Source organism: Crocodylus siamensis, chromosome 1 (assembly GCF_052110815.1).
Source record: "Crocodylus siamensis isolate JL-2025a chromosome 1, ASM5211081v1, whole genome shotgun sequence".
In the NCBI taxonomy this organism is placed as follows: domain Eukaryota; kingdom Metazoa; phylum Chordata; order Crocodylia; family Crocodylidae; genus Crocodylus; species Crocodylus siamensis.
In genome coordinates, this window is record NC_143395.1 from 205,127,650 (window position 1) to 205,154,597 (window position 26,948).

At 45.8% G+C, this 26,948-nt stretch overlaps 1 protein-coding gene across 5 annotated transcripts in view; it reads left to right on the plus strand.

The window, feature by feature from the left end:
* Window positions 1-26,948, plus strand: part of NPHP1 (nephrocystin 1) — a 65,668-nt gene that overhangs the window by 31,175 nt on the left and 7,545 nt on the right. For 3 of the 5 annotated variants that reach the window (XM_090053363.1, XM_090053372.1, XM_090053354.1), the window contains 4 exons: window positions 8,242-8,318; window positions 10,565-10,664; window positions 17,196-17,308; window positions 20,838-20,911. In XM_090053363.1, the coding sequence (XP_089909489.1) occupies window positions 8,242-8,318; window positions 10,565-10,664; window positions 17,196-17,308; window positions 20,838-20,911 (364 nt within the window). The remainder of the gene's footprint in view (window positions 1-8,241; window positions 8,319-10,564; window positions 10,665-17,195; window positions 17,309-20,837; window positions 20,912-26,948) is intronic. The other 2 variants (XM_090053389.1, XM_090053380.1) reach the window with 1 other exon arrangement.

Genomic DNA, 26,948 nt, shown 5'->3' on the forward strand with positions numbered 1-26,948 from the left:
GTGGCCCATCACCCGCAGCCCCCTCACCAGGTCATCACCCGTGGCCAGCACTAGGTCCAACAAGGCGTCTCCCCTGGTGGGGCTGTGCACCTCCTGGGTTAGATGGAGGTCCTGCAGTCTGGCTAAGAACCGACGTGAGCGATCAGACTTGGCTGACTGCTCCTCCCAGCAGATGTCTGGGAAGTTTAGGTCCCCCATGATGACCACATCCTTAGCCCTCACTGCCTCTGTAAGCTGACCTAAGAATTCCAGGTCGAGCTCTTCTCCCTGGTTGGGAGGTCTATAGTAGACTCCCACCGTTAAGTCTCTCTCCCCTGGACTGCCTTTTACTCTAACCCAGAGCACCTCAGAGTGCCCCCCCTCTACCCCCATGCTAATTAACGAGGAAGTATATTCCTCCTTGATGTAGAGTGCTACTCCTCCACCTTTCCTTCCTATCCTGTCCTTCCTGTATAGCCTATAGCCCTTGACACTCACCGCCCAGTCATGCGATGAGTCCCACCACGTTTCTGTGATCCCTACTATGTCAGGGCTGGTGACAGCTAGGAGGAGGGCGAGTTCCTCCTGCTTCTTCCCCATACTTCGAGCATTCGTGTAGAGGCATTTGAGGCCTTCAGCGGTTGTGCCCACTGACCCCCTAGTCTCAGCAATGCCCCGTCCCCTATCGCTTACCTGTTTCTCCGTTTTGACCATTGGTCTGGGCTCGCTGGCTGTTGCTGGGCCTGGTATGTCATCGTCTCCTCCGCCCTCATCTTCCCCCTCCCCCGACGAGCCTAGTTTAAAGCCCGCCGAAGGAGGTTCACCAACCTGGAAGAGAACACACGCTTACCTTTATGCTGGAGGGGATGGAAGGGTTAGAATTCAGAGAGACCCAGAGAAATTGGAGAATTGGACCAAAAGAAATCTCATGAGGTTCAATAAGGACAAGTTCAAAGTCCAGCACTTAGGCTGAAATAATCCCATGCACTGGTACAACCTGGGGACCGACTGGCTAAGCAGCACCTCTGCAGAAGAGGGCCTGGGGGTTACAGTGAACAATAAGCTGAATATGAGCCAGCAGTGTGCCTTGTTGCCAGGAAGGCTAACAGCGTACCGGGCTGCATTAATAGAAGCATTGCCAGCAGATTGAGGGAAGTGATTCTTTCCCTTTGTTTGGCACTGGTGAGGCCACATCTGGAGTATTGTGTCCGGTTTTGGGCTCCCCACTACAGAAAGGATGTGGACGAAGTGGAGAGAGCCCAATTGAGGGCAACAAAAATGGTTAGGGGTCTGGGGGACATGATTTATGAGGAGAGGCTGACAGAAGTAGAGGTTCAAACTGACTAACTCCATGAATGAAAGGGACCTGGGGGTAATAATTACCCACTGGATGAATATGAGCCGGCAGTGCAACACTGAAGCCGTCAGGGCAAATAATACTCCGGCATGTATCAATCGATGCATCTTCAGCAAAACCAAGGAAGTGATTCTTCTGCTGTACTCCGCAGCTGGAGTACTGCGTCCAGTTCTGGGCACCGTACTTCAACAAGGATGTGGTAAAGCTTGAGAAAATCCAGAGGAGGGCCACCTGTATGAACAGAGACTTGCAAGGCAAGCCATATGAAGAAAGGCTAAGGGACTTGGGACTCTTCAGCCTAAAACAGAGAAAGCTGAGAGGGGACTTGGTAGCAGCCTACTGCTACATCAGGGGACTACATCAAGGGCTTGGTGAACAAGTGTTCACCAGAGCACCCTTGGGGAAAACCAGAAGTAATGGCCACAAACTCCTGGAAGACCATTTCAAGCTCAACATTAGGAAAAACTTCTTCACAGTTAGGGTGTCCAGACTGTGAAATAAGCTTCCCTCCAGAGGTGGTGCAGTCGCCTACCCTGGAAATCTTCAAGAGGAGCCTGACCAGTCACCTCGCTGTGGTCACCTGACCCCAGTTGTCTTTCCTGCCTGGTGCAGGGGGCCAGACATGATGATCTTTCAAGGTCCCTTCCAACCCCTTAAAATCTATGAATCTATGAACTGGACTTATTTAATCTGGAGAAGAGAAGACAAAGAGGAGACTTAAGTGCAGCCTTCAACTATCTGAAGGGAGGTTTGAAAGAGGATGGAGCTAAACTATTTTCAGTGGTGGCAGATGAGAGAGCAAGGAACAATGGTCTCAAGTTATAGCATGGGAAGTTTAGGTTAGATATTAGAAAAAACTTTCTCACCAGGAGGGTAGTAAAGCCACCCAGATCGGTGGTGGAATCTTTTGGTCGCTTTACTAGCCGCAGCATCGCATTGGAGGCTCATGTTCATCTTGTGGTCAATGACGACCCCCAAGTCTTTTTCTTCTGTAGTGCTAACCAACGTAGCACTGCCGAGCCTATAAGGGTGCTGCAGGTTTTTCCTCCCAAGGTGGAGAACCTTGCATTTTTCGGTGTTAAACACCATGAGGTTCTCGTCTGCCCATTTGCTGAGCTTGTCCAGGTCAGCCTGGATCACCCGCCTATCTTCTGGCGTGGATGCTTTGCCCCAAAGTTTGGTGTCATCGGCGAACTTGGCCAGTCCACTCCTAACTCCAATGTCCACATCGTTAATGAAGATGTTGAACAGTATGGGTCCCAGGACAGAGCCTTGAGGGACCCCACTGGTCACAGGGCACTACGATGAGTGACTGCCATCAATCACAATCCTCTGGGTCCGACCACGAAGCCAATTTCCCAGCCAGCGGATCGTGGTGGAGCCAAGGCCACAACTGGTCAGTTTGGCCAAGAGGTGATCATGGGATACCAGATCAAAAGCTTTTTTGAAGTCAAGATATATGACATCAATCTCTTCTCCCTGGTCCAGGTGATAGGTCACCTGGTCATAGAAGGAAATGAGATTGGTCAAACAAGACCTACCCGCAACAAACCCGTGCTGGCTGTCCCTTAGAATGTTAGCCTGGGCCAGTCCCTCAAGGATGGCCTCCTTAATAAACTTTTCTAAGATCTTCCCCAGGATAGAAGTCAGGCTAATGGGCCTGTAGTTAGCCGGATCCACTCTCCTCCCTTTCTTGAAGATCGGCACCACATTGGCCTTCTTCCAGTCTTCGGGCACTACACCAGAGCGCCAGGAGTTTTCAACGATCCGTGCCAGGGGCTGGGCTATGACGCTCGCCAGCTCCTTGAGTACCCTGGGGTGCAGGTTGTCAGGGCTGGCTGACTTGAAGGTATCCAGCTTCTCAAGGTGTTCCTTCACGAGGTCAGCATTGACGGAGGGTAGGGGATCCCCTTCACCCAGATTTCCCTGTCCCATAGCAGGCATGGGCATCCCGTGTGACTGATGAAAGACTGACGCAAAGTACCTATTTAATAGGTTGGCTTTTTCCTGGGCGTCAGTTGCCAGTTACCCCATCTGGTTTAGCAGGGGTCCAACATTGCCCTTGCTTTTCCTCCGGCTCCCCACATATCTGAAAAAGGACTTTTTGTTGTCCTTGATGCCTGAAGCTAGTTGGAGTTCAGTTGCAGCCTTGGCTTTCCTGGTTTGCTCCCTGCAGGACCGGACCAGTGCGGAGTAATCCTCCTTGGAGGTGAATCCCGTCCTCCATCCTTTGTAGGCTTTCCTTTTTAGCCACAGTAGGTCTGCTAGGTCTCTGGAGAGCCAGGGGGGCTGCTGTGCCTTCTTGCTGCCTTTCCTCCGTGTTGGAATAGATTTAGCTTGTGCACTGAGGATCGCTTCCTTGAGAAGCAACCACTCTTCTTGAACTCCCATCTCCCTGGGGTCATGGTCCCTGAGGCCCTGACCGACTAGCCTCTTGAGCTTGTCAGACTTTTAGCTAGCAGTGTCCATTTTATTCTGCTGTCCCTCTAGCTATATGATCATAGACCAGTCCCAAGATTTCTACAGAACCCTTGTCTCATTCTATACCACATGTATTGTCAGAGGAGCTAGCTATGGTGCTACTATGCCCCTGTGTATATGCATCACTGTGGATTTTTGGGCGTGATCACCTATGGTATTTTTCCACAGGACCTTATCCTTATTCAAGATGGATGAGCTGTTCTTCAGGTTTTTATTACTAATATAGATGGGGCACTGACATTCTGACCTCACTGCTTGCTTGCTTACTCTGGCATTTTGATCTCTGTGCTTACTCTGAGCAGCGTTAGACAACATGGTGGTAAAAAGTTGGATACTCTTTTGGCACTGTGGGACATCAGAAGAGGCCAGAAGAGACTGTATCCATGTTTTTTACTCTGACCAGGTCACAATGACCATGCATTGCTGACTTCTAAGATAGATTGATTGCAACTCATTTTCTTTACTAGTTGTGAAACCAAGCTCTGTGAAAAGGTAACTAGTTAAGAACGCTGCAGTCTGTTGGTTGTGACATGTTGGTCTCTCTGAACACATCTCTCCCATGCACTGGTTTCTGCCTTATGCTTCCTGACTATAAATTCAGATCTGAGATAAGACTTAATACTCAAGAAGCCTTTGCGAGGCTGGCCCTGGATGCTGAGAGATGACGGCTCATCTCATGACTGTGTATTTGCTTATGCTGTATGTTCACTAGACCAGTAGGCTGCTGAATGGTAGGAAATTCACTGTATGCACAGCAACTGGCCAAGACTAGAACTCACTGCTGCAAGAAAAGTGTGACACGGGGCCTTACCTATTACAGAATGAAATGGAATGTTTTGTCCATCTAGTTAGCCTTCCAATGCAGCTCCTAATTTTAAAATAACAAGAAAATATTTATCAAAATGCCATGTTCTGTGCACTCAGGGTAAGTGAACTTCTTAACCACCACTTGGTGAGAGCTAATATAGCTCATTACATGAACAAATTGAATCAAGACAGAGGGTTAACTTTGGATGTAAGCCTCTATGATTCCAGGCACATGATTGCTTCAAATTGAGAATAAAATTATCATTGGTTGTCTGAGTAACCTGGCCATTTTAATGCCTAACTGCTCTGTAATCTGTTGTAATGTATTTATCTTGGTTTTAATGTATGTGTAAAGTGTTTTGGTTCCAATAACATATGCAGCTGTACTCCAGTGCTGTAAATTCACTAGTCTCTCTGAGAGAAGGTGGTATATCTACATTGCATATATCTACTGGTTCAGGGGGTATGAGCTTTTGTAGGCAACAACTTAATTTATCAGGTTGCAAATAGGTTGTTGCCTATGAAACTCATGTCTCTCTGAACCAGCTAGGGCAGCATGATACCTTAGAAATTACCATTAGTTTTTCTGAGAAGCAGAGCCATTAGCCTAGATAGGGTGCTGTGCTACCTTAGAAATTACCATTAGTTTTTCTGAGAAGCAGAGCCATTAGCCTAGATAGGGTGCTGTGCTAAAGAAAACCCTAATGCTGCTTCTGGGACCCAGCTAATGCTGCTTTTGGGATGTAGATTACCTCTAAATGATTATGTCATGTCCACTTGCTCTCAATTGCATTGATTTAAAATGCTGTTTCCAAATGAAGGAGTCACTAGAAGTTTCTAAGAGTAGAACAGTACAAACAAAACACATCTGTAGATGGCATTACCAACAGTGGCATCCTTTCACTTTCACATTAATACACGTACCTTGTCTTTCTTTTCCAAAATTGCAGGAAGCCTAAAAGGATGGGTGAGATATGAAACCATTTTGAATTAAGGCCCCATTCTAATATAAATGGTGTTGCCCAGCAGCTACTGCTATAAATATTGAATATTGCCTCTATGAAAAAAGGATGCAAGACAAAAATGACTATCAAATTTAGTGATAACTTTCTGACATTCTCTCTTCTGTTTTTATATTTAGTGGGCTCAGCCCATGGATATTGCCTGTCATTGAATTCCTTTCTCACTATATCACATCTTTTTAAGTTTGTCAGATTTTTTCAAAGGACATGCTAATGGAATAGTTAAGTGGAATGGTGTTAGAACTGAAAACTAGTAATTTATTATGTGTTCCTTCTATAGGCGGTTTGAGAAGTCACACTAACTAAAAAAGGGCTATAAAATATAGGGAGCTTTGTTGACCTGGCACAAACTAGCCAGACTACAGTTCTAATTGGTTTGAAGTATTTTTTTAGAAAAAAGTCTTTATCTTTAGATGTTCATTTTCCATCTGTGCACAAGGAATGCATCATTAATGATCAATTTCATTTCTACTTCCTCTGATAAATATTATACCCGGGCTTGATAAATGGTATAAAATAGGGTAATGATGGAGTAACTTTGGGTTTTTATTTATTTTTTACTATTGAGTCAGTGTCTGCTCCATCACTGTTCTTTATTGATAAAAAGATAGCACATTATGAAGAAAAAAGTTCTCTCTTGCCACATTGCCCATCTTTCTGTCACGGGTTACAATTCTGAGGTAGATGTCAGAATTGCTGAGTTATTGATTCAGTCTCAGAGCAAGCCACTCTTCAGAGGTCTCATGTATTGAGCAGCCCTGTCCTCTGCTGCTGCTTCTAGAGAAGTTATTCCAAAGCGATACATGTGACTGCATCCAGCGTGCATATTATTAAATAATGGTAATAAATGGCCTGATGTAGAGGAATTGGAATACAAATATACCTCCAGTAATTGTAAAATGAGGAGGGGTAGAATGTAAGTCATACTAGTTAAGAAAAAAATGAATGGTTGTGTAAGAACATTCATCAAAGGAGAGTACTAAGTTTTGAGTTCTGGACTGAGGTGTGTCCAGTTGGTCTGTTAAAATCTTGAACACATGGGGTGCTTATACACGTGGTCCAGGTGGGGGGGTGGGCAGCGGTTTAATTAGAGCAGCTCCAAGAACCACTCTAACTAAAGCACCTGGAGCATCTAGTGTATCAGCATCCCTGCGCTTAAGAATGGCAGTAAGGGCACTTTATCTAAAGCTCATTTGATGAGCAGCCCCAGTGCCATTTTTAAGTGTGGGGATGGTGATGCATGAGATGCTGAAGGCTGCTGGAGCATGGTAATTACAACACATTGCTGCTCATGTATAGGTGCCCAAGGTAATTTCTTTTGCAGTAATTTTTTTTTTATGTGCCACAGTATCGATGACCCTTCTAACAAACATGGGCTCTAATCCATCTAGTGACAGTAGCTTCTGAAACTGATATAGTATCTAGTAGAGCTGTGCAAAGCTTCGGTCCCTGATTCGATTTGGTGGAGATCCAGCCCAATTCGGTGGCCGAATCTCCGAATCTGTATTGAATCAGGAAACCCTTTAATCTCTCCGAATCAAATCAGAACCCTCTGAATTGATTTGGAAAGATTCAGCGATTTGGACATGGACGCAGCTTTAAATGTTTTTTCTACATACCTCAAGGTACCAGGCAGCTCGTGAATGCTGTGATGGTGGGGCAGATGGAGTGTCCCACAGGAGCATGAGGGTGTTCCCCAGCATGCTTGGCAGCAGACCCGTAAGTGAACCAGAAGCACTTCCAGTCCATTTCTGGCTCAGCAACTGGTGCCGCCTGTGTCTGAGATGGGCACCTGGGGTCCCCCCATGGCCAATTGCTGAGCCGGGGGGATTTGAGGGGGGCCCACATGCACACCCTGGCGGATCCTGAAGTGGACCGAAAGTACTTCTGGTCCACTTCCCAGTTTGCCACCAAGCACATGGGGGCGAGCCTGCGCTCCTGTGGGGTGCTCCATCCACCCCACCATTGCAGTACCTCGAGGTATGTAGAAAAAACATTTAAAGCTGTGTCTATGGCTGAATAGCTAATTCTTTGAATCAGTACTAAGTTTTCAGATTCGGCTGAACCGAATTGGGGGCAGTGACCTGAATCCACTAATCCAGTCACTGTCCCTGATTCGAGCCAAAGTGGAATAGGAATCAAATACAGCCCATTTCGCACACCCCTAGTATCTATACAGTTGAAGCTATGGGTCTAGCTTCAGGATGAAATATTCTTTGTAAATCGAGAAATATAAACAGTGGAATTTTCAAGTTTGAATGGGTAGAAGTTTTGGAAAGACATGATCTAATTTTAAATGAAATATGTGCTGTTTTTCATTGTAAACAGTTATTGGAATTACATTTGTGAATCACTGCTAGTAAGTATTTCAAAATGTGATTAATTGCCTGATAAAAGAGGAATTTCAGACTTGCTTCTTGAGTTTCAAAGGTTGAGTGATTAAGCAAAACAAGATCTTTAAATTTATTAGTCATAAGACCTGGAGTATCTGTCAAAAAAAAAATCTTTGCTTCTTTTTCCTTTTTTTTGAGAAAACTGCTGCTACTGTTTTTCCTTTCTCCTAGTATGATGTTAAAATGTATCCTTTTTTAACAGAACTTTAGAGCTACTTTTGAACGGTGGTACTCCCTATGAGAGAGGTGTTGAGGTGGACCCTTCCATATCAAGAAGAGGTATGAGTTCATACATGTTTTATAACATTTTATTTATCTAATACAAGTAGGTAATACATGGGACCTTGTAGGACTACAAATAGTTTTTGATTTGAACGGAACCTGGAACTCTTCTGGACTTTCAGCTCCCTTGTGGTAAACTGCAGTTGGATAAGTTGTTGTACATTCATAAACATTAAATAGATTGATATTATTACAACTTGTTATTAACCCTAATTTATGCCAATATACTATTACTGTTTCCTATAGCATCTATAGTACTGTGTTTCAGAGAGAAATGTAGTACTTTCTCTATTTCAAATAGAACAAATGTGGCAAGAGGATAATAAAAGGTAAAACTGCCACTTTATTTGATGATAATCTGCATTATCCATACATGGCTTCAGCTCTCAAAATATGATCACCTCAGTAAGTGGCATACTTTTTTATACCAAGTATCACAAATCAGCTTTCACAGACCAATCATTTTAAATAGTCTTTAGGAGTAGAAGGCACAACCCAATCTGCATCACTTTATTCCTAGAAGTAGTAACACAAACAAAGGACTGGGAAAGATTGTTTGCATGCCAGTTAAGAGTGAGTTTCTATTTCAGTTATGTGCATGTATTGGCATGAGAGAATTGGTTCTTAATTCTGACTGACACCAGACTTGCTTATCAATGTTAATCTTACTCTGATTTAAGATTTCCATCTTTTCTAATGTTTGAGGCTTAAGGATATTTTTCAAGACTCAATTGTTCATGCTCATTTCAATGTTTATGTAGTCTTTCTTGATTTTAATTTAGCAATACTGGGTACCTATACATGTGATGGAGCTCTGTGTCAGAGCAGACTCAATTAGTTTAGCAGCCTCCACATTGTGTGGTTAGCGTCCCCACGTTTTAAAATGGCAATGGGAGTGCTTTAACTAAAGCTTGTCAAAACTTTAGTTAAAGCACCCCTGTGCTGTGGGCGCTTTGATTAGAGTGGCTTTCAGAGCCACTCTAATTAAAATGTCTTTCCCCTCCTCCCTGGAGCACCTGTATAGATGCCCATTAAAAATAATTTTAGGTTACTTATCATGGATTTTACAGTGTTCATGTGTACATGCAGGTGGGTGTTTGAGCACTACAGTGTGCTATTAGGGATTTTCATCACTTGTTTCTGTAAATAAAATTTCACCCTAAATTGGTCTAAGTTATTTGCTGCCTGTATTTTAAGCAAAAGGTGCCTACTGTGATCTTCCTCAGCCTGAGAAAAACCCCATTTTTTAGGGATGTACATTTTTGTGGACTGTGGACAGGTTTTACTTCCCTTGACTCCTCCAAAATAATAGCATACTCTTCTTTGCCTCAGTTTGTTCTGTCTCGTTTTCTGTTTCCCCTCTCATCTGTTAAGGGTTATGAGTCATAGATTCATAGACATTAGGGCTGAAAGGGACCTCAGAAGATCGAGTCCAGCCCCCCACCCAAAGGGCAGGAAGTTGTTGGGGTCATAGGATCCCAGCAAGATAAGCATTTAATTTACTCTTGAAGGTGTTCAATGTAGGTGCCTGAACCACCTCCAATGGCAGGCTATTCCAGACCTTAACAGTCTTAAAAATAAATGTCCACTTCTACTGAAAAGTTTCATTGGTCAGTACAGGGTTTTACTTCTTAGATGATCACAAACCCTGCAACATCTCACTCATGAGAGATGCACATCCTAAGGAGGGCTGCACTTGTATTAAAAATGAACTGGAAGAATAATTTGGTACATGATGGCCTAATCTCAAAATTATGCAGATGCCCTTGTGAGATGGTAGATTTGGAGTGATATTGTAGTTGTGATGGTGCAGGAAAAATGAGAGAGTTTTTTATGGGTCATATCTTTTATTGAATCAACTGTAGTGTTGGGAATAATATAAACAAGTTTTGAATACAAAGTACCTTTCATCAGGTCTGATGACCTGACTTGAGAAAAGGTACTTTGTACCTGAAACCTTGTCTATATCCCTTCCAATTTGGTACAATAAAAGATGTCACCACAAAAATCCTTGCCTCTCCTATGAGATGGTAATTTAAGAGGTTCCTAACTTTAAACAAATTTTAATTGAAATAAAATAGCAGTCAGTTTTTACTCGTTTCAAAGTCTTAAAATTATTCCTAAAGAGCAAAGCTGGAAACTTTGCACATTTAAATATGCATGTGGCAAAACAAAGTTTTGTTATTGAATAATAGTCTCCCTTCAAAATGTCATATTTCATACTCTTGTATCTGTTTCTTTAGCAAGTGATAGTATATTTCATCAGATGATAACACTGAAGAAACAGCCTCAACTTTTTGTGAAACTGCGGTCACTAAGCACACAATCTAAAGATATCCTCAAGTAAGTATTTCATATGTGCTAAAATAAAGTGATAATTTTGACTGTGATAATTTGTACAGTAGCTCCATTTTAAATTTTGCTCAAATGTTGATCTTTGTTTTTATTTTTCTGTTCCTAATCACTGTTCCTAATTGCTCCTTTTCCTCCAAGTGCTTAGGAATGGATTCCTTGATGAACTGCTGCTTGATCTTTCTAGGGACTGAGGTTAGGCTGACAGGTCTGTGGTCTTCCAGATCTTCTTCCATCTTTAAGAAAGAGAAGAAGGGTACTATATTTGCCTGTTTCCAGTCATCCGGGACCTCTCCGTATTGCTACAGTTTTTCCAAGATGATGGCCAGTGGTCCTGCAGTCACATCTCCCAACTCTCTCAGCGCTCTTGGGTGCATTGAATTTGGCCCTGTGGATTTGTACACGTCCTGTTTTTCTGCATCGTCCCATACCTGTTCTTTCAGCACTGTTGGCTGCTCGCCTCCTCCCCAAACTTTTGCTTGTGAAGACTGAGGATAAAAAAGCATTGAGTACTTCAGCCTTTTCTGCATCCTCTGTCGCTATATTGCCTCCCCCATTCAGTAAGGGACCCACACATTCCCTGATCTTCCTCTTGTTGATACAGGCAGTGAGCAGACTTATGACGTAATTGGTTCCTGAATACAGTGTCTTAAGTCAAAATGTCATAACTCGGAACCAATTTTCCCATAGTAACAATGTTATAAAAGGGGGGTCGGTTCCTTTACAATGCTCAACACAGCTGACTTCAGCTGGTAAGTCTGTTGTGGTGAGGAGAGGGGGAGGGAAGGGGCGTGGGGGAGCAGATCAACACCCCCGCAGTGAGGGAGGGATTGGGGCTGGGAGGGATTGGGGCAAGTGTTGCCCAGCTGGGGTGGAGGGGTACAGGGAGGGGGTAGGATGGCTCCTGCCACTGGGCAACAACGGTCTAGGAGCGGGTCATCCAGCGGCATTCACTTCTGCTCCCACGACTCCTTTGGGAGGGCATGGGAAGGGAGGGAGGGGTGTGTGCCCTTGGATCTGTGCAGGGCAGGTGGGGCCAGGGCTGTACTGTGCTGTGTTCTGTGCAGGCAGCAGAAGGTGCTGGGAGCGGGGGCTATGCTCTCCTGCCACTCGCCCAGCTGGGGCAGGGCAGAGCCGCTGCACTGCCTCTGGACAAATGGTGAGCAGCAGCAGGAGCCGCTCCGGCCTCCCTGCACCTTCCGGACCAGCAGCAGTTTTGTCCCGTACCCCCCCTGCCCTGCCCCAGCTGGATGAGCGGTGGCGGGGCATGGGGAAGCGTGTGCCTCAGGATTGGGGTGGGTGGGGCTGGGGCTGCACTGGGTTGTGTTCCAGGTGGGTGGTGGAGGCTCTGGGGGGCCTGTGGCAAATTTTAGGGTGGCTGCAGCCCCTCCATAGCCCCCACTCTGCTGCCCACCCCATTCTGGAGGCACACCCCCCCCCTTGCCCTGCCGCTGTTCGCCCAGCTGGGGTGGGGCAGGAAGGTGTGGGACAAAACAGCTGCTTGTCTGGGAGCAGTGGGGAGGCCTGGGCAGCTCTCACTGCTGCATGCCACTTTTCCAGAGGCAGCGCAGCGGCTCTGCCCCGCCCCAGCTGGGTGAACGGGAGGAGAGCATAGCCCCCACTCCCAGCACCTTCCACTGCCTGCCCAAAGTGCAGCGCTGGGCCTGCCCCCCTCCTCCCTCAATCCAGGGACGCATACCCCACCCTTTTCCTGCGCCCCCTCACCCCGGCTGGGCAATGCTTGCCCCAACCCCAATCCTTCCCTCACTGCGGGGGCATTTATTTGCTCCCCCATGCCCCTTTCTTCCCCCCTCCCCCCCCCCCCACAAGGGACTTAACAGCTGGAGGCAGCTGTGTCAACCGTTGTAAAGTCGAAACCGGCATCAGAACTTTGAAACAGTATAAATTTATAAAGGTTGCAAGTGCCATTTGTCATAACTCAAAGTCCTAAGTCAAGGACTGCCTGTATACTTATAGAAACCCTTCTTGTTACTCTTCATGTTCCTTGGTAGCTGCAACTCTAGTTGCACTTTGGCCTTCCTGATTTCATTCCATGTTCAAGCAGTGCTCTTATACTCCTCCCTAGTCATTTGTCCAAGTTTCCATTTTTTGTAAGCTTCCATTTTCTGCGTTAGCTCACTGAAGCATTCCCTGCTAAGCCAGGCTGGTCACCTGCCATTCTTCCTAGTCTTCCTGCATATCAGGATGATTCATTCCTGAGCCCTCAGTAAGGTTTCTTTAAAATACAGCCAGCATCCCTGGACTCCTTTTCCCCTCAGATGGGCCTCCCAGGAAATCCTGCTCATCAGTACCCCAAGCGTATTGAAGTCTGCTTTTCTAAAGTCCCGGATCCTTTCTCTGCTGCTCTTCTTCCTTCATTTCGTCAGGACCCTGAAGTCAGTCATCTCATGGTTGCTGCTGCCCAAGTTGCCATCCGCGTCTACATTCCCCACAATTCTTCCCTGTTTATGAGCAGCAGGTCAAGAGCATGGCTCCTAGGTAGCCTCTCCAGCACTTGCACCAGGAAGTTGTCCCCAACACTCTCCAAAAACTTCCTGGATTGCCTGCTCACTGCTGTATTGCCCTCCCAGCACATCAGGGTGATTGAAGTTCCCCACGTGAACCAGGGCCTGTAATTGGGAAACTTCCACTAGCTGTTTGAACCAAGCCTCATCCACCTCATCCTCCTCTATAGCAGACCCCCACCACAGCATCCCCCTTATTGTTCTCCCCTGTAAACTTAACCCAGAGACTTTCAACAGGCCTGTCTCCAATTCCAAACTGGAGCTCTGAGCAATCATACAGCTCTTTTACATACAGCGCAACTCCTCCCCTTCTTCTCCCCTACCTGTCCTTCCTGAACAGTTTATACCTATCCATGACAGCGCTCCAGTCATGTGAGCTATCCCACCACATCTCTATTCCAATCGCATCATAGTTTTGGAACTGTGAGGACTTCCAATTTCTCCTGCTTATTTCACAGGTTCTGTGCATTTGTGTGCAGACACTTCAGGTAACTAGCCAATTGCCCTATTTTCTCAAGAAGAATGATAAGGCCCCCCCTGTTGCCCCCTCCTGCTTATGCTTTCTCCAGGTCGCTCACTTTCCCACTTACCCCAAGACTTGGTCTCCCTCCCCCAGCAAACTTAGATTAGACTTGTTAACTTAGGGAGAAGGCTTTATCTCCAAAGATGCTCTGCCATGGTCACTGTCACCTCTGGGCTGCCCAGTGGCTACTCTGCACTGTTACCGTTGCCCTGCTGGGCAGCCAAGAGGTGGCAGAGACACAGGGCAGCCCAGTGTGACATGGGCTCTGGGCAGCTGGAGCAAGGAGTGCTGGCAGCTATGAGGGGGAGGGGCTGCTTTTACCCACACCAGGTAACAGTTTCTGCCCCGCCACTGCCCTGCTGCTACTGCTAAGCTCAGGTGAGCGAGTCCAGAGCAGGTACGGGGCTGCGCATGTGGGTCCCCAGCTGTACTGTGGGGCTGGCGCCAGCGGCAGTGGCACCTGGAAGGAGCTGCCACTGTCTGGGCTGCCTAGAAAGGCAGTCCAGCTGCAGAGGTGCCCCAGCCCCCACTGTGTGCCCAGGGGCAGCAGGATGTGCCACGGCTACACAGTACAGAGCAGGCACAGGTAGGGCTGGGGCGGTGCCAGGGCTCATTGGCTCTGGGCTTTTGTGGGGTGGGGGTGGATGCTGGGGCTCCCAGGCAAACCCCACAATACCCACAAACCATCCCCCTGAAGCCTTACAACTGCACCCTCCCCTACACACAATCACACCCCCAACAAACAACGCATCCACCTACACACACCTGCCTCTGGGGGAAGCCCCTCTTACTGCTATGCGCACATACCCCACACCCCCAGCCACCTTCCACATAGCTCCCCACAAACCCCATACCCACCCACCTACCTCCATACATACCCCCACATCCACACACACAAACCCCATGCCCCCATCCCCCACAATACACAAGAGTAAGACTTCATTTTGAGCTTATCATGCAATCATTTATATATATATAAAAATTTCCAGTTCCAAGCTGGCAAACCACCTTCCCAAAAAGAGCATACTTCCAGGGGCAAGGGGAGGGTCTTCTGGAAGCAAATGTCGAAGGTGAGGGTGTGGGACTTCCAGTCCCAAGATGGTGGCCGTCGGGGTGCCTGTCAAGGGGCAGGGCTACCCTTGCAGCCTTCGACAGCTTATCAAAACTCATTAAGTGGCCCTCCAGCCAAAACAGTTGCCTGTCCCTGACCTATAGTATTAGATGAGTTTAGAATTCATTTCTTTAGCTAATAGTCAGTTATCACATGTGATTTCTATCTCAAGATGAGATCCCCTCTCCTAGTACAGTTTCTGTGGAGGTATATAGGGCTACATCTGCTACAATCAGAGGTATAACTGCATTTCATTTAAATATACCCGTGCTAGGTTTAATCTGACCACATTGGATACTAATAGCAGCGACAGCATGGGTCAGCTGCCTTGACCAAGGGTCCGAGGTTGGTTGAAACAACGTGTGTTGCTGCCACTCCAGTACCTGCTACTGGTACCTAGTGTAGTTACATTAAACCATATGAGGCAGTTGCACTTCCAGTTTGTAGTGTAGACCTACCCTCAAGAATAGGAATGACTTGAATGAAGAAAGAGTGGCAAAATGTAAACCATCAGATGTGGCTGCCTTAGGATGTCTGCACTGCATTCTTCATACACCTGCAACCATCACTGTTGAGCCCACCCCAACCTTCTGCTTGCCGATGCCATACCTGGGAATGAGGTAATGAAGCCACCCTGAGGAGCTCTCTGCTCTGCTGGAGACTGGGAGTGGGCAGACAGAGCGTGTTTGAAGACAACATTCCCTGGGAATGCCAGGGCATGATATAAACATACCCGTAGAGGTACCTCTGCTAATAGTATAGAGATCATTTCCCTTTGCATTGGGCACATCTACATGAGATATTTACTGCGCAGTTGACTAATTTTTTTGTGCACAGTTGGCTGGAGCACAGGTTGCTTCAGTGTGGAGCTGGCCAGAAGGCAACCCTTGTGCCTCAGCCAGCTGCTCCACAGTATACATGGTTGCTTTTAATATTTGCAAATAATTTATGCCTTATTTCACTGATTAAACATCTTTAAAAACTTTAAAGACAGGATCTGAATTTAGATGGGCAGTATTGCTGTAGTTGCTACATAAACTAACTTGGTCATGAATGTTTGATCCCATCTTGTTGTAATCATTGGGATTTTTGCCAATGACTTCCTGTCCCAGGGGGACGGGGCGGGGCTCGCCCGCGGAGGCGGCGGAGCCCGAGCGGGACATCCGCCGCTTGTTTACGCCGGAAGCCGGCGCCCGTGCCGGTGGCCGGGAGCCGGCAATAAAATCAGCCGGCCGGGACGCACCCGGGAGGAGGAGCCCGAAGGGGGGATTCCCTGCCGCGGAGACAGGGAGCCCAGAAGAGGAGACGGCAAGGGGACCTGCACCCGGCGGGAGCGCAGACGCCGACGGGGAGGGGCTACTTACCCCATTGGGGGGTAGGGCAGCGGCGGCAGCCGGACCCCGAACCCAGTGCGGGGAGTGGCGGACCGGCCCGGACGCCGAAGGTTCCAGCGACGGGGAGTACTGGGACTGCGACCCGACGGCGCCCGGAGTTTGCGGATCGGGAGTCGGCGCTGGGACCTGGGAGGACCCCGACGGGGCACCGTGAGCGCCTGGACCAACGCCGGACACCAGCGGGCCAGTACCGAAAGGGGGAACCCAGAAGGACCCAGGCCGGAAGCGGGGTGCCCGCCGGCTAGGTTTTTACCCTGGACAGGGGACCCGGTGAGAAGCATCACCGGGGCACCCCAGGCGAGGGCCGGGGACTTGCCCACGGGAAATCCCAGGAGGCGTAAGGCCGGGGTGTTAAGGGGTGGCGGAGCCCCGCAACGTGACCGTCGGGGACCCCGGGCTACGGAGAATCAGGAGCCGTCCCACTGAACCTTACAACAAGTCGTGGCGGGCGAGAACCAGGGCGGGGACCTGATTATCTTACATCTGCTCCGGACCCAGGGGGATAGCACCACCCTTCCCCCCGGGACGCTGTTCCGAAGGGGGTGCTCCCTCCCCCTCCGCTAGCCCGACGGTCACACTTCCTTTGAAGAAGTTTCATGTTCTTTAAGTGTAAATGGCACTCCAAGGGCCTTCCTAGGATTTAAATTCTGTTCCTCTCTGGAAAATATCTAACACTAAATTGATATTTTAATGACTGTTCTGCTGTTTAGTTGCTCGGATTAAGAACACCTTTGGTTAGCTTCATTTTCTGTCTTCTAAATGTCTTTTTCATCAGTAACACAGAAGTACTTCACACACTCTTTATGAAAGAGAGTATATCTACACACTTCTGGCTTATTGCATCTGTTATTACTTCCAATAGATATTTATTCATGTACATTGATGTGGTTGTAATACCTATTCAGGTTCACAGGATTGCTTTCCATGAGCTGTTTTGAATAGATACACAACCTTGTATTTCTCTTATAGTCTGCTACCAGAAACATTGATTGGCAGCATGTGCTACATTCACCTCTTGATACTTTATCGACAAATTCTTGGTGATGTGCTCCTGAAGGACAGAATAAGCGCGCAGAGTGCTGGTAAGAATTGTTATTGTGGCAAATTATGAGAAGTCAATATTGTGAGTTATTCTGGTTAATTATTTCTCAAAGGCATATTCTACTTGCTACTTGCAAAGAAAGCATACTGGGTTAGATAGACCTTTCATCTTAACCAGTGTGGCAGTTCTTATGTTTGTATGAATAATAGTGCCAGGGGAAAAATGGGAGTGTTTTTGTCCTTTGCTTCCAAGTACTTGAAAGTACTTGTGGCAGAAATAAGTGGTTAGCCATGTTGGTCTGAAGTCAGGTAGAAGATATGGGAGGGTAACACCTTAGAAGCTAGCTAACTGGTTCAGAAAGGCATGAGCTTTTGTAGAAAACAACCGACTTTGTTAGATGCTACTAAATCCATTCATAGCATCTGACAAAATACCATGTTTCCTATAGAAGCTCTGAGCCACTTAATTTCTAAGGGCATTTATGCATGTGCTCTGGGAGTTGGGTGGGGGAAGTGCTTTAATTAGACCACCTGGAGCATCTCATGTATCAGTGTGTGTCCCTGCACTTCAAAATGGTGGTGGGGCGCTTTATCTAAAGCTCATAGAAAGCACCCCCCATCACCATTCTGAAGCACAGGGATGCTGATACATAAGACTCAGTCAAGTCTGCTCTGGCACACTGTAATTACAGTGCACTGGAGCACCCTCCCTGCTTGTGTATAGGCATCCCATGGTGCCACCCTGTAGTTTATTCAGTAAGAAAATGCTTCCAGAATTTCCAGGTGTTTTGCCTTAGCAGAAAACAATACACTCTTATGTCCTGAGTTATAGCAAGTAATTTTCTCTCCTAAAAAGAGGTAATATATATTCACAACACAACATAGCCCAGCCAGCTAGGATGACATTATAAAAATTAAACCTAGCCAAGGCTCTAAATCTGACTAGCAACAATTGCTATATAAACTAACTTAGTAAGAAGGGTTTGATCAAGCCCCATTGTAATCAATGTGTGTTTTGTTGTTGCCTACATTAGGAGAAGAATCAGACCTTTAAAGCACATTTATTTCATTCTCTCCAATTTCTCCCATAAGTAGGGTTTAAATCAGGTTCTTGCCTTGGAAAAAATCTGTCCCTGATCGGCACTTTCTCCCCAGTCTAAGACAACTTTCATGAGTTCCAGTTTAAGAAAGATCTGTGTTCCATTTCTTTCTGTTTGATGTAATACTACATATGTTGTCTCATATCTATGGACTGCATACATATTATATGCATTCAGTTTGAAGAAATATTATTTGCATTTTTTCCATGGAAGTTAAATGAAACCCATTCTGCTCAAGTCACTCTGTAAGAGTCCCTAATTGTCATTCTCATCTGCTCAAGATTAGCTTTATATTCAGTTTTGTAACACTTTAACTTGTGTCAGATGAGTTTCATATTTGACTTAAATTCCCATAATGGAAGGCAAACATTACAAATCAAATTTTGTTTTCAGTGATATATGAATGAAATGTTTTCAGTGAAGCAACTTTTCAAGAAAGCACGCAAGTGAATACTGTATGAATACTGTAATGTTTGTATTCATATACCATTCACTGAGGAATTCACAATACTTGTTTCTCATAATTTAGAATCAACCTGTTGTTCCTCCATTGTTTCCAGCTCACCTCAAAATTACTACGTCATGCTTTGTTGATCCCAAATGTGTGTCTTCGTAGTATATGGCACGACAATGCATGGAATTTGCCCTCAGAGGAGGCTTTTTCTCAGTTCTTGTAAACATTTCTAAGTTCCTCTTAACTGCCAAGATCAAATGTTTTGCTTGTTAATTTTTAATGAGTACATTTTTATGCTTTCCACAAGAGATCAGGTAAGTGTTTCTATATTTAAGACTAATAATTTTCCCCATATTTTGTCAGTTGTGGAGTTAGGCGTATTTTGTCAATTGTGGAGATAGGCAGAGGAGGAGTGGAGGAACTCTTAAGGTTTACATTCAGCTGTGGAAAGAACAAAGCAAGATACAGGTTTAGATTCATCCTTTTAAAAACATAACCATCACCACACACCTTTTTTCTTAATGTGCCTATTGTTACAATCATTACAGAAATACAAAAAATTACAACTCGCAGTCATTGTGTAGTGGGTTGATAGTTTTTCATACTGCAAAATGATACTGTCTGAACATTCCTTGATCTTTCTCCTGTGTCTCTGTATTAGGCTTTTGAAATAATGCATGGTCTGCTTCTATAGTAAAAGACTTTGAATCTGCACTTACCAGAATACTTAAGCTAACAATTTCAGTCCATAGCTAGGCACTTAAATAGTAGTTTCAGTTTTCAAAGGTACCTAAAGCTATAACTACCATCACATCTTTCACCGAAGTTAATCTCCACACTTAGTACATTGGAAAATCAGGATTTTTTTCAGTTTTTGTGATGTGCATGCTCTCATTTTATTTAATAAAACCATAAACTGAAAAATGATAGATTGTTAAGGTCAGAAGAGTCCTTCTGATCATCTAGTTTTATTGCCTGACTAATATGGATCAAAGAACTTCATTCTCTAATTTTTTTAGAATGATTGTAACTTCTGTTTGAGCTATATGGTGTCTTTTTGAAAAAGAGTGAACATTAATTTTAAAGATTTCAAGTAATGGAGACTCCATCATAGCCCTTTGAAAGCTGTTCTAAGAGTTAATTTCCTTCACTAAGCATTTGCACCTTGTTTCTGTATAGATTCTGTTTTCGTCTGTTGGATTCTCATTATATACTTCTGTGTATGGGAAAACCAAAATAAAATGCATGATAATCAGGTTTATGTCAAAGGTATTTATGTATTTTGAGTTAACTAAAATTCCTCAAAAAAATCAGTTCACAGAGTTTTTAGACTCTTAGAAAAAGCAGTTTAGTTTTGTTTTACTTTCCAGGAATATTTGGATAATATTAAGCTGCTAATGTTTCCTGCACCTTGAGATCTTCACTTTTACAATATGGAAATAGCAGCACGTAGGCACCAACTTCATGCATGCCGTGGGGCTCAAACAACCACTGAAAAAAATTAGCACCCACAGACCAGTGCTTGCAGATGTTAAAAATAAAAAAATTCACTTTATGGGAAGAAGCAGTGTGTAACTTCAACACAGCTCTGCAGTGTCTGTAAAGATCAAGCGCTTCAGCAGGGCTTTGGTGCTTTTAGCTAAAGCTGATTCAATCAGCTATTAGATAAAAGTGCCAAAAAAGCCCCACTAAAGAGCCAGATGCTGCAGAGCTTTAACGCCTCTTCTGGGCATGCATGGGGCTCAGCAGGGGAACGCGCTGAGTTAAAAGTAAAGTGCTGTTTTTACGTGGGTTAGTTTCTGTGCTGCAAGCACCCACCAGCAAAAAACAAAGTTGGTGCCTGAGTAGCAGCACATTTGCAGTTGTTTCTATTCTAGGGCTGTTAGAAACTATGAGAGAATGTAGTGGTATACAAAATCATCAAATGCTTCTGTAAGCCATTTTTAATGTTCCTGTAGTCTTATCTAAAAATATTATGAATCGTAACAAAATCTGTATGCTGCTTTTCCATTTCAGATTTAATTAGTAATCCTATTTTAGCAACTTTTCCCAAGCTTATGGAGCAGCCTGATCTTATGGATGCATTTAGGGTATGTAATACATGTTATATTGAAGAATCATCTGCTGCTTCTAGACCAGTGGGTCTCAACCAGGGAGACCACAGCACCCTGGGGTGCCTTGAGATCCTTTCAAGTGTGCCACAGGCTGCCATGCTTATTAGCACTGTTTAGTATACAAACAAGATTTACAAAATAAACCCAGGAATTTCAAATAGGAATGCACAGTGTTAAATCTATTTTGACCTCTTGTGACCTTTATGAGTTCTTTGCATCAGAGAAATTGCTCTATTTTTCCATAGCTGAAAACAGAATGAAAAGTAAGAGCTGGTATTTTCCCAGGGGTGCCTGGAGTCTAAAAAGGTTGAGATCAACTCTTCTAGACTTTGAATATATTGCAGTATATTTGACCTCGTACATTACCAAAAGGAAAACATAAAATATGGAGGTTCTGTTGTTCTTGTTTTATGTACATGCATAGTGAATGCTGTGGATTCCTCTAGACTTGGTTGCATTCATAATTATGATACAAAGTCTCAAGTTAATCTGGTAGAAATAAAGCACATTGATTATATAAGATTTACTAAATTTTCCCATTTCGCTTGGAGAAAAATATTTTGGCTGGGAGCAGGTTATCTAAAACTTTTTTTTTTAAAGGGCTAACTGAAAAAGTGATTTTCTAAACTATTCTTGACAAATCTTGGACTTTTTGTTCTATATTGGGTACTTTTCTAGTCTTTCATGAGCATACGATATTTACTCGATTCTAAGACAGAGAAAAAAGGCCCTTGCTGTAGAATAGAGCGGGGGGGGGGGGGGGGGGGGGGGTTGGGCACCAGCCCCTATCCAAGGTTTGGACTGTAACCACAGTTGTTGCCGCGCCCCACCCCCCAGCAATCACTCACCTGCAGCTTCTTCCACCAATCTCTATGCCCCTGCCCTCCACAGCCTCTGCTCCCCTGCCTGCTCCTCTCCCTCTCCAACCTACCTTTGCCCCACACTGGCAGAGTCTGTCCCTGCTGCTGCCTGGGGCACTGAGCACAGCCCCAGCCCAACCCTGTAGCATACATGGCCTGCATGGCTGCTACGGGGCCTGGTCTGGGGTTGTGCTCAGTGGCCCAGGCTCAAATGGGGACAGAATAAAACAAAATTAACTGCTGGCATGGAGCAAGGGGGAGGGGAACAGAAGTTGGGGAGGGGAAGAGGGGAAGCAGGACTGTGGGGAGGGAGGAAGGGGAAACAGAGGCTGTTCAGAGGAGAGGGAAGAAGGGAGCAGAGGCTGGAGTGGGAGGGGGACAGAGGGAGCAAAGGCTGTTCAGCGGGAGAGAGGGAAAGGGGAGCAGAGGCTATGGAAAGGGGCAGGACAAGGGGCAGAGGGGGAAGGGGTGTCCCAAGGCTGCGGATGAGGGCAGGCAGATGTGGCAGGGGGCCAGACTCAAGCTTCACCTTCCCACACCACCTGCTCCCCACTGCCTGCCCCCCTGCAGCAGTGGAAGGAGATAAATTAATGATCCTCCAATAATTAGATTGTATATATGAAAATTATTTTAAAATATATGCTGCGTTTTTGGTTGTAGCTGTGTTGGTGTAAGGACATAGGCAGGCAAGGTTCTTTGAGTAGATGTGATATCTTTTATTGGACTGAGTAATTGGAAAAAAGTTCTTGGCAAGCTTTCAGGTGCAGTCACCCTTCTTCAGGCATAGGGAGTCTGCTGTTCTCTGAAGAAGAAGGGTGATTGCACCTGAAATCTTACCAATAACTTTTTTCCAACTACTCAGTTAATCTAATAACAGATATCACATCACTCAAAGAACCTTGCCATTTTAAAATATATACCTTTCCCTTCTATATAATCTAATTATTGGGGGATTGACTTAAATTTGGGGTCATCTTAGATTCAAATAAATACAGTGATATTAACACCTTGCAGTGTCTAATGCCTTGATCCTTACAACAGTTGGGTTAAATGTCTACTAAATGCTGAGTTATATCTAGCCCTGAGTGACTTGTCCAAGAGACTGGGAAGACCCTGACAGTATGGAATTAAATACTGGTCCCTCCTAACAGCATATACAGTCTTTCATATTAACATAACCATTGCTTTTATTTGTAAATTGTCTGTAATTTTGTTTAGTGGATTATTGCCAGGCTGCACAATTTCTGAGCAGCCAGAGGGTGCCTGCAGCATGAGCTCTTCTGGCTCCCCTCATCCCACAGGCACTGCCATGTCTCCTCCACCATGTCAGCAGTGTGCCTCCACCCTTGCTTAAGCTATGGGCTCCCCATACCCCTGTGGCCTGTTCTGCCCTGCCGTCAGAGGTGAGGGCAGGAAGCAGAAGCTGGAAAAGGGAGTGGAAACCTGGAGAAAGTGTTGACAACCCAATAATTTTTTTTTTTTAACTGACAATTTGCAAACGTGTTACTGACAGGCTTTTTTACTGACATGTGTTTTTACTCTGGTAAAAAATATATATTTTTGGTTTTACACTTGACATCCACCCCAGCTCCAACCCTCACTATGCTGTCCTGCCCAGTCTACCCACCCCCAGCCTTACCCCTGCCAGCCTGCTTTTCCCATTCCAACACAGACCCCAAAAGAAGCCTACTTTGAACCCAGTAGTATTGTAGGATGGGAAGCAAGAACAGCAGTGCATGGCTAGAGGGGAAAGGGTCCACAAAATACTGAAAGGAGGCTTCCTTCAGCATGCTGTGCTCCCACTTAGACATCAGGTTGTACTGTTCCGCTCTTTCTGTGCTTCAGTCAAGGTCCAGCTGTCCCCATCCTTTCCTAGAAGGAAGCTTCACAAAGCAGCAAGAACTTGACTGTTTTTACAGAGGACTTAAATTTATTTACAGACTTTATAGACAGGCATTTTTGGTCTGAATTTTTACCAAGTGCCCATAAATTTATGGACAGTTAGCAACCCTGCCTGTAGACCCCACCAACAATAGTGGTGGTAATGGTAGTAGCAGGAGCAATGGGAAGAGCACCAGTCAGGTGGGAGCTTGCAGGCCACCAGCTGGACAGCCCTGGATTATTGCATGCTGCATATTAGACTCAGGTGTCACTGCATGACATTATCAGGTAGCTGATGAGATGTAGAGCACTTTGGTTAAGCAGCACTACCTACATCATCATTGAAGCAGGTGGCGGTCAAACATTGAGAAAAGGGGCGGTTTTCAGTGTGGACTCATTGAGTATTTACCCATCTTCTATGTGGGGTTTTGCAAGTCATGATGAGCCCTGTGTTGCAGTGGCTACACTGCTAGCAGCAGCCAAGTTTGCTACTTAAAGCTGACAAAGGTATGTCTGCACAAGATGCAGTCATTGCAGTGTAAGGGGACCTTGTATCTCTCACCCTCCACCATGGATGTCATGGTACTAGGCAATAGCAAGTTATTTTTCCACAAGAGAACGATTGTCCAAGCTTCTGTTACAGTCTGGATTTGGAAGAATATAAACTATGTAAGAGTCACTCAACCCAGAGAGAAGTTTGGATGATGCCTGATCTTTGGTTTGGTGATTTGAGTTCTGTGCTGGGATGTTAGATACGTGTAGGTTCACATCTGCTCTGAGTGAGATGGGAACCTAGAAATGGGGTCCCTGGCTTACAGAACAAGTGCCCTAACCATTCAGCAATTGAGGCTGAAACAGGTCTGAAGTGATCTGGGCTCTGGTGTCAGAAGCAGACTGGCTACGTTTGCTGACAACACGAAACTTTGAGGAAGAGTATTCACACTTGAGGATAGGCTGATGATCCAGGCCAACCTTGATAGGCTTGCAAGGTGGGTGGATGAAAACTTGATAGCATTCAATACAGAGAAATGCAAGGTGCTCCACCTCGGGTGTCGGGGGGAGTTCCCATCACACTATATAGGCTCAGCAATGCTACACTTGCTAGCACTATGACCAAGAGGGACTTGGGGGTCAAGATGAACATGAGCCACCAATGTAATACCGCAGCCAGCAAAGCAAACAAAATTCTGGCTTGTATCTACCGGAGCAAGACTCAGGATGTCATCTTCCTGTTGTACTTGGCCTTGGTGAGGCCACAGCTGGAGTACTGCATCCAATTCTAGGCTCCACAATTCAGGAGGGACATGGAGAAGCTTGAAAGAGTCCAGAGAGGAGAGCTATGTTGGGGGGACTCTTTAGCTTTTTAGCCTGGAAAAGCGTAGGCTCAGGGGTGATCTGGTGGCCACCTATAAGTTTATCAGTAGTGACTACCAGTATCTGGGGGAACGTTTGTTCACCCGAGTGCCCCAAGGGATGAAAAGGTCAAACAGTCATAAACTACTGCAGGACTCTTTCAGGCTCGACATAAGGAAGAATTTCTTTACTGTCCAAGCCCCCAAGATCTGGAGCAGCCTGCCATCGGAGGTAGTTTAAGCACCTACATTGAATGCCTTCAAGAGAGAATTGGATGCTTATCTTGCTGGGATCCTATGACCCCAGCTGACTTCCTGGCCTTCAGATGGGGGCTGGACTCGATGATCTTCCAAGGTCCCTTCCAGCCCTAATGTCTATGAAATCTATGTGTATGATCAGAGGTCGAGAGAACAGGCTTTATGAAGAGAGGCTGTGAGCTATGGGACTCTTCAGCCTGGAGAAGTGCAGGCTCAAGGATGACTTGGTGGCTGTCTATAAATACATAAGGGGTGTGCATCAGGATCTGGGGAAATAAGGCCTGTTCACCAGAGCACCCCCAAGGGATGACAAGGTCCAGCAGTCACAAATTCCTGCAAGACCGTTTTAGGCTGGGCATAAGTAAAAACTTCACTGTCCAAGCCCCCAAGGTGTAGAACAGACTCCCCCTAGAGGTGGTGCAAGCACCTACTCTGGACACTTTTAAGAAACATTTGGAGGCTTATCTTGCTGGGATCCTTTGACCCTAGCTGACTTCCTGCCCCTTGGGGAGGGGGCTGGACCTGATGATCTCATGAGGTCCCTTCCAGCCCTAATGTCTATGAAAAAAAATGTAAGGGCCCTTCTTCTTCAGAGTCTAATATCTAGTAGTCATAAGTTTCTGGCTTACCTTTTCATGCTCTGGATGGCAGGATGTATCCACAGTTGGTGCACATATGTGACCGTGTGTGTTGCCACTGTGTAGCCTTCTGAGCAGGCTCAGTCTACATGTGCGTGCTTATGCACCTACACTGCAGAAGAAATAGAATTGCTACCTGCAAACAAGTTGCATTTTAGCGTTTAGCAGCTGAAAGCTGGCATTTAGATGCACAAAGGGAAATAGAATTCCACTCTTAAGTTTTACTGACAAATATCTTTAACATGTTATATTGTTAATTTCAAGAATCATTTGATTAAATTCAACCTATATTGCTGTACTTAGATTTCTTCCGTTTCAGAAACATTAGATCACTAAGAAAAATGTGGAATTTTGTGGCTTTTGTAAGTGTTTGATATTCCCAGTGGTACCTGCACAATTCAGGGTTCCAATAAAATACCAAGTATTTGGTATGTGGGATATAGAAAAAAAAGCCCTTTGATTCATAGATTGTAAGGGGCTGGAAGGGATCTTGCAAGATCATCACGCATGGGTGTCTGGTGCCTCTTGAGTCAGAGGGGTATGTCCCCCCCTGACACCAGTCAGCAACCAGGGTGGGGGGTACCTCGGCGGCCAGTCCCACTGGTGGGGGGTGCCCAGCAGCCGATCCTGCAGCCCATCTCACTGTAAAAGTGGCCGTGCTGCTTCCAGAACTCTCACAGCCACTTCCGGAAGCAGTGTGGCTGCTTTTGCTGGTGGCCCCGCTCCCTGGCCAGCGCTTGCAGGTGGGGCACTGGTGCTCCCACCTGTCCTCCTGCCCACTGGCTAAACAGGGAGCGCAGCCAGACAGGGGGTGCACCCACTATGCATTGCCCCTGTCATCAGGTCCAGCCCCCTGCACTAGGCAGGAAAGTCATCTGGAGTCAGGTCACCCCAGCAAGGTAACTGTCTAGTCTCCTCTTGAAGATTTCCAGGGTAGGTGATTGTATTAGCTCTGGAGGGAGTTTAAATCAGTACACTGCTGTCTCCCTGACAGACTGAGAAAGTAGTTCTTAGGTGTGACCTC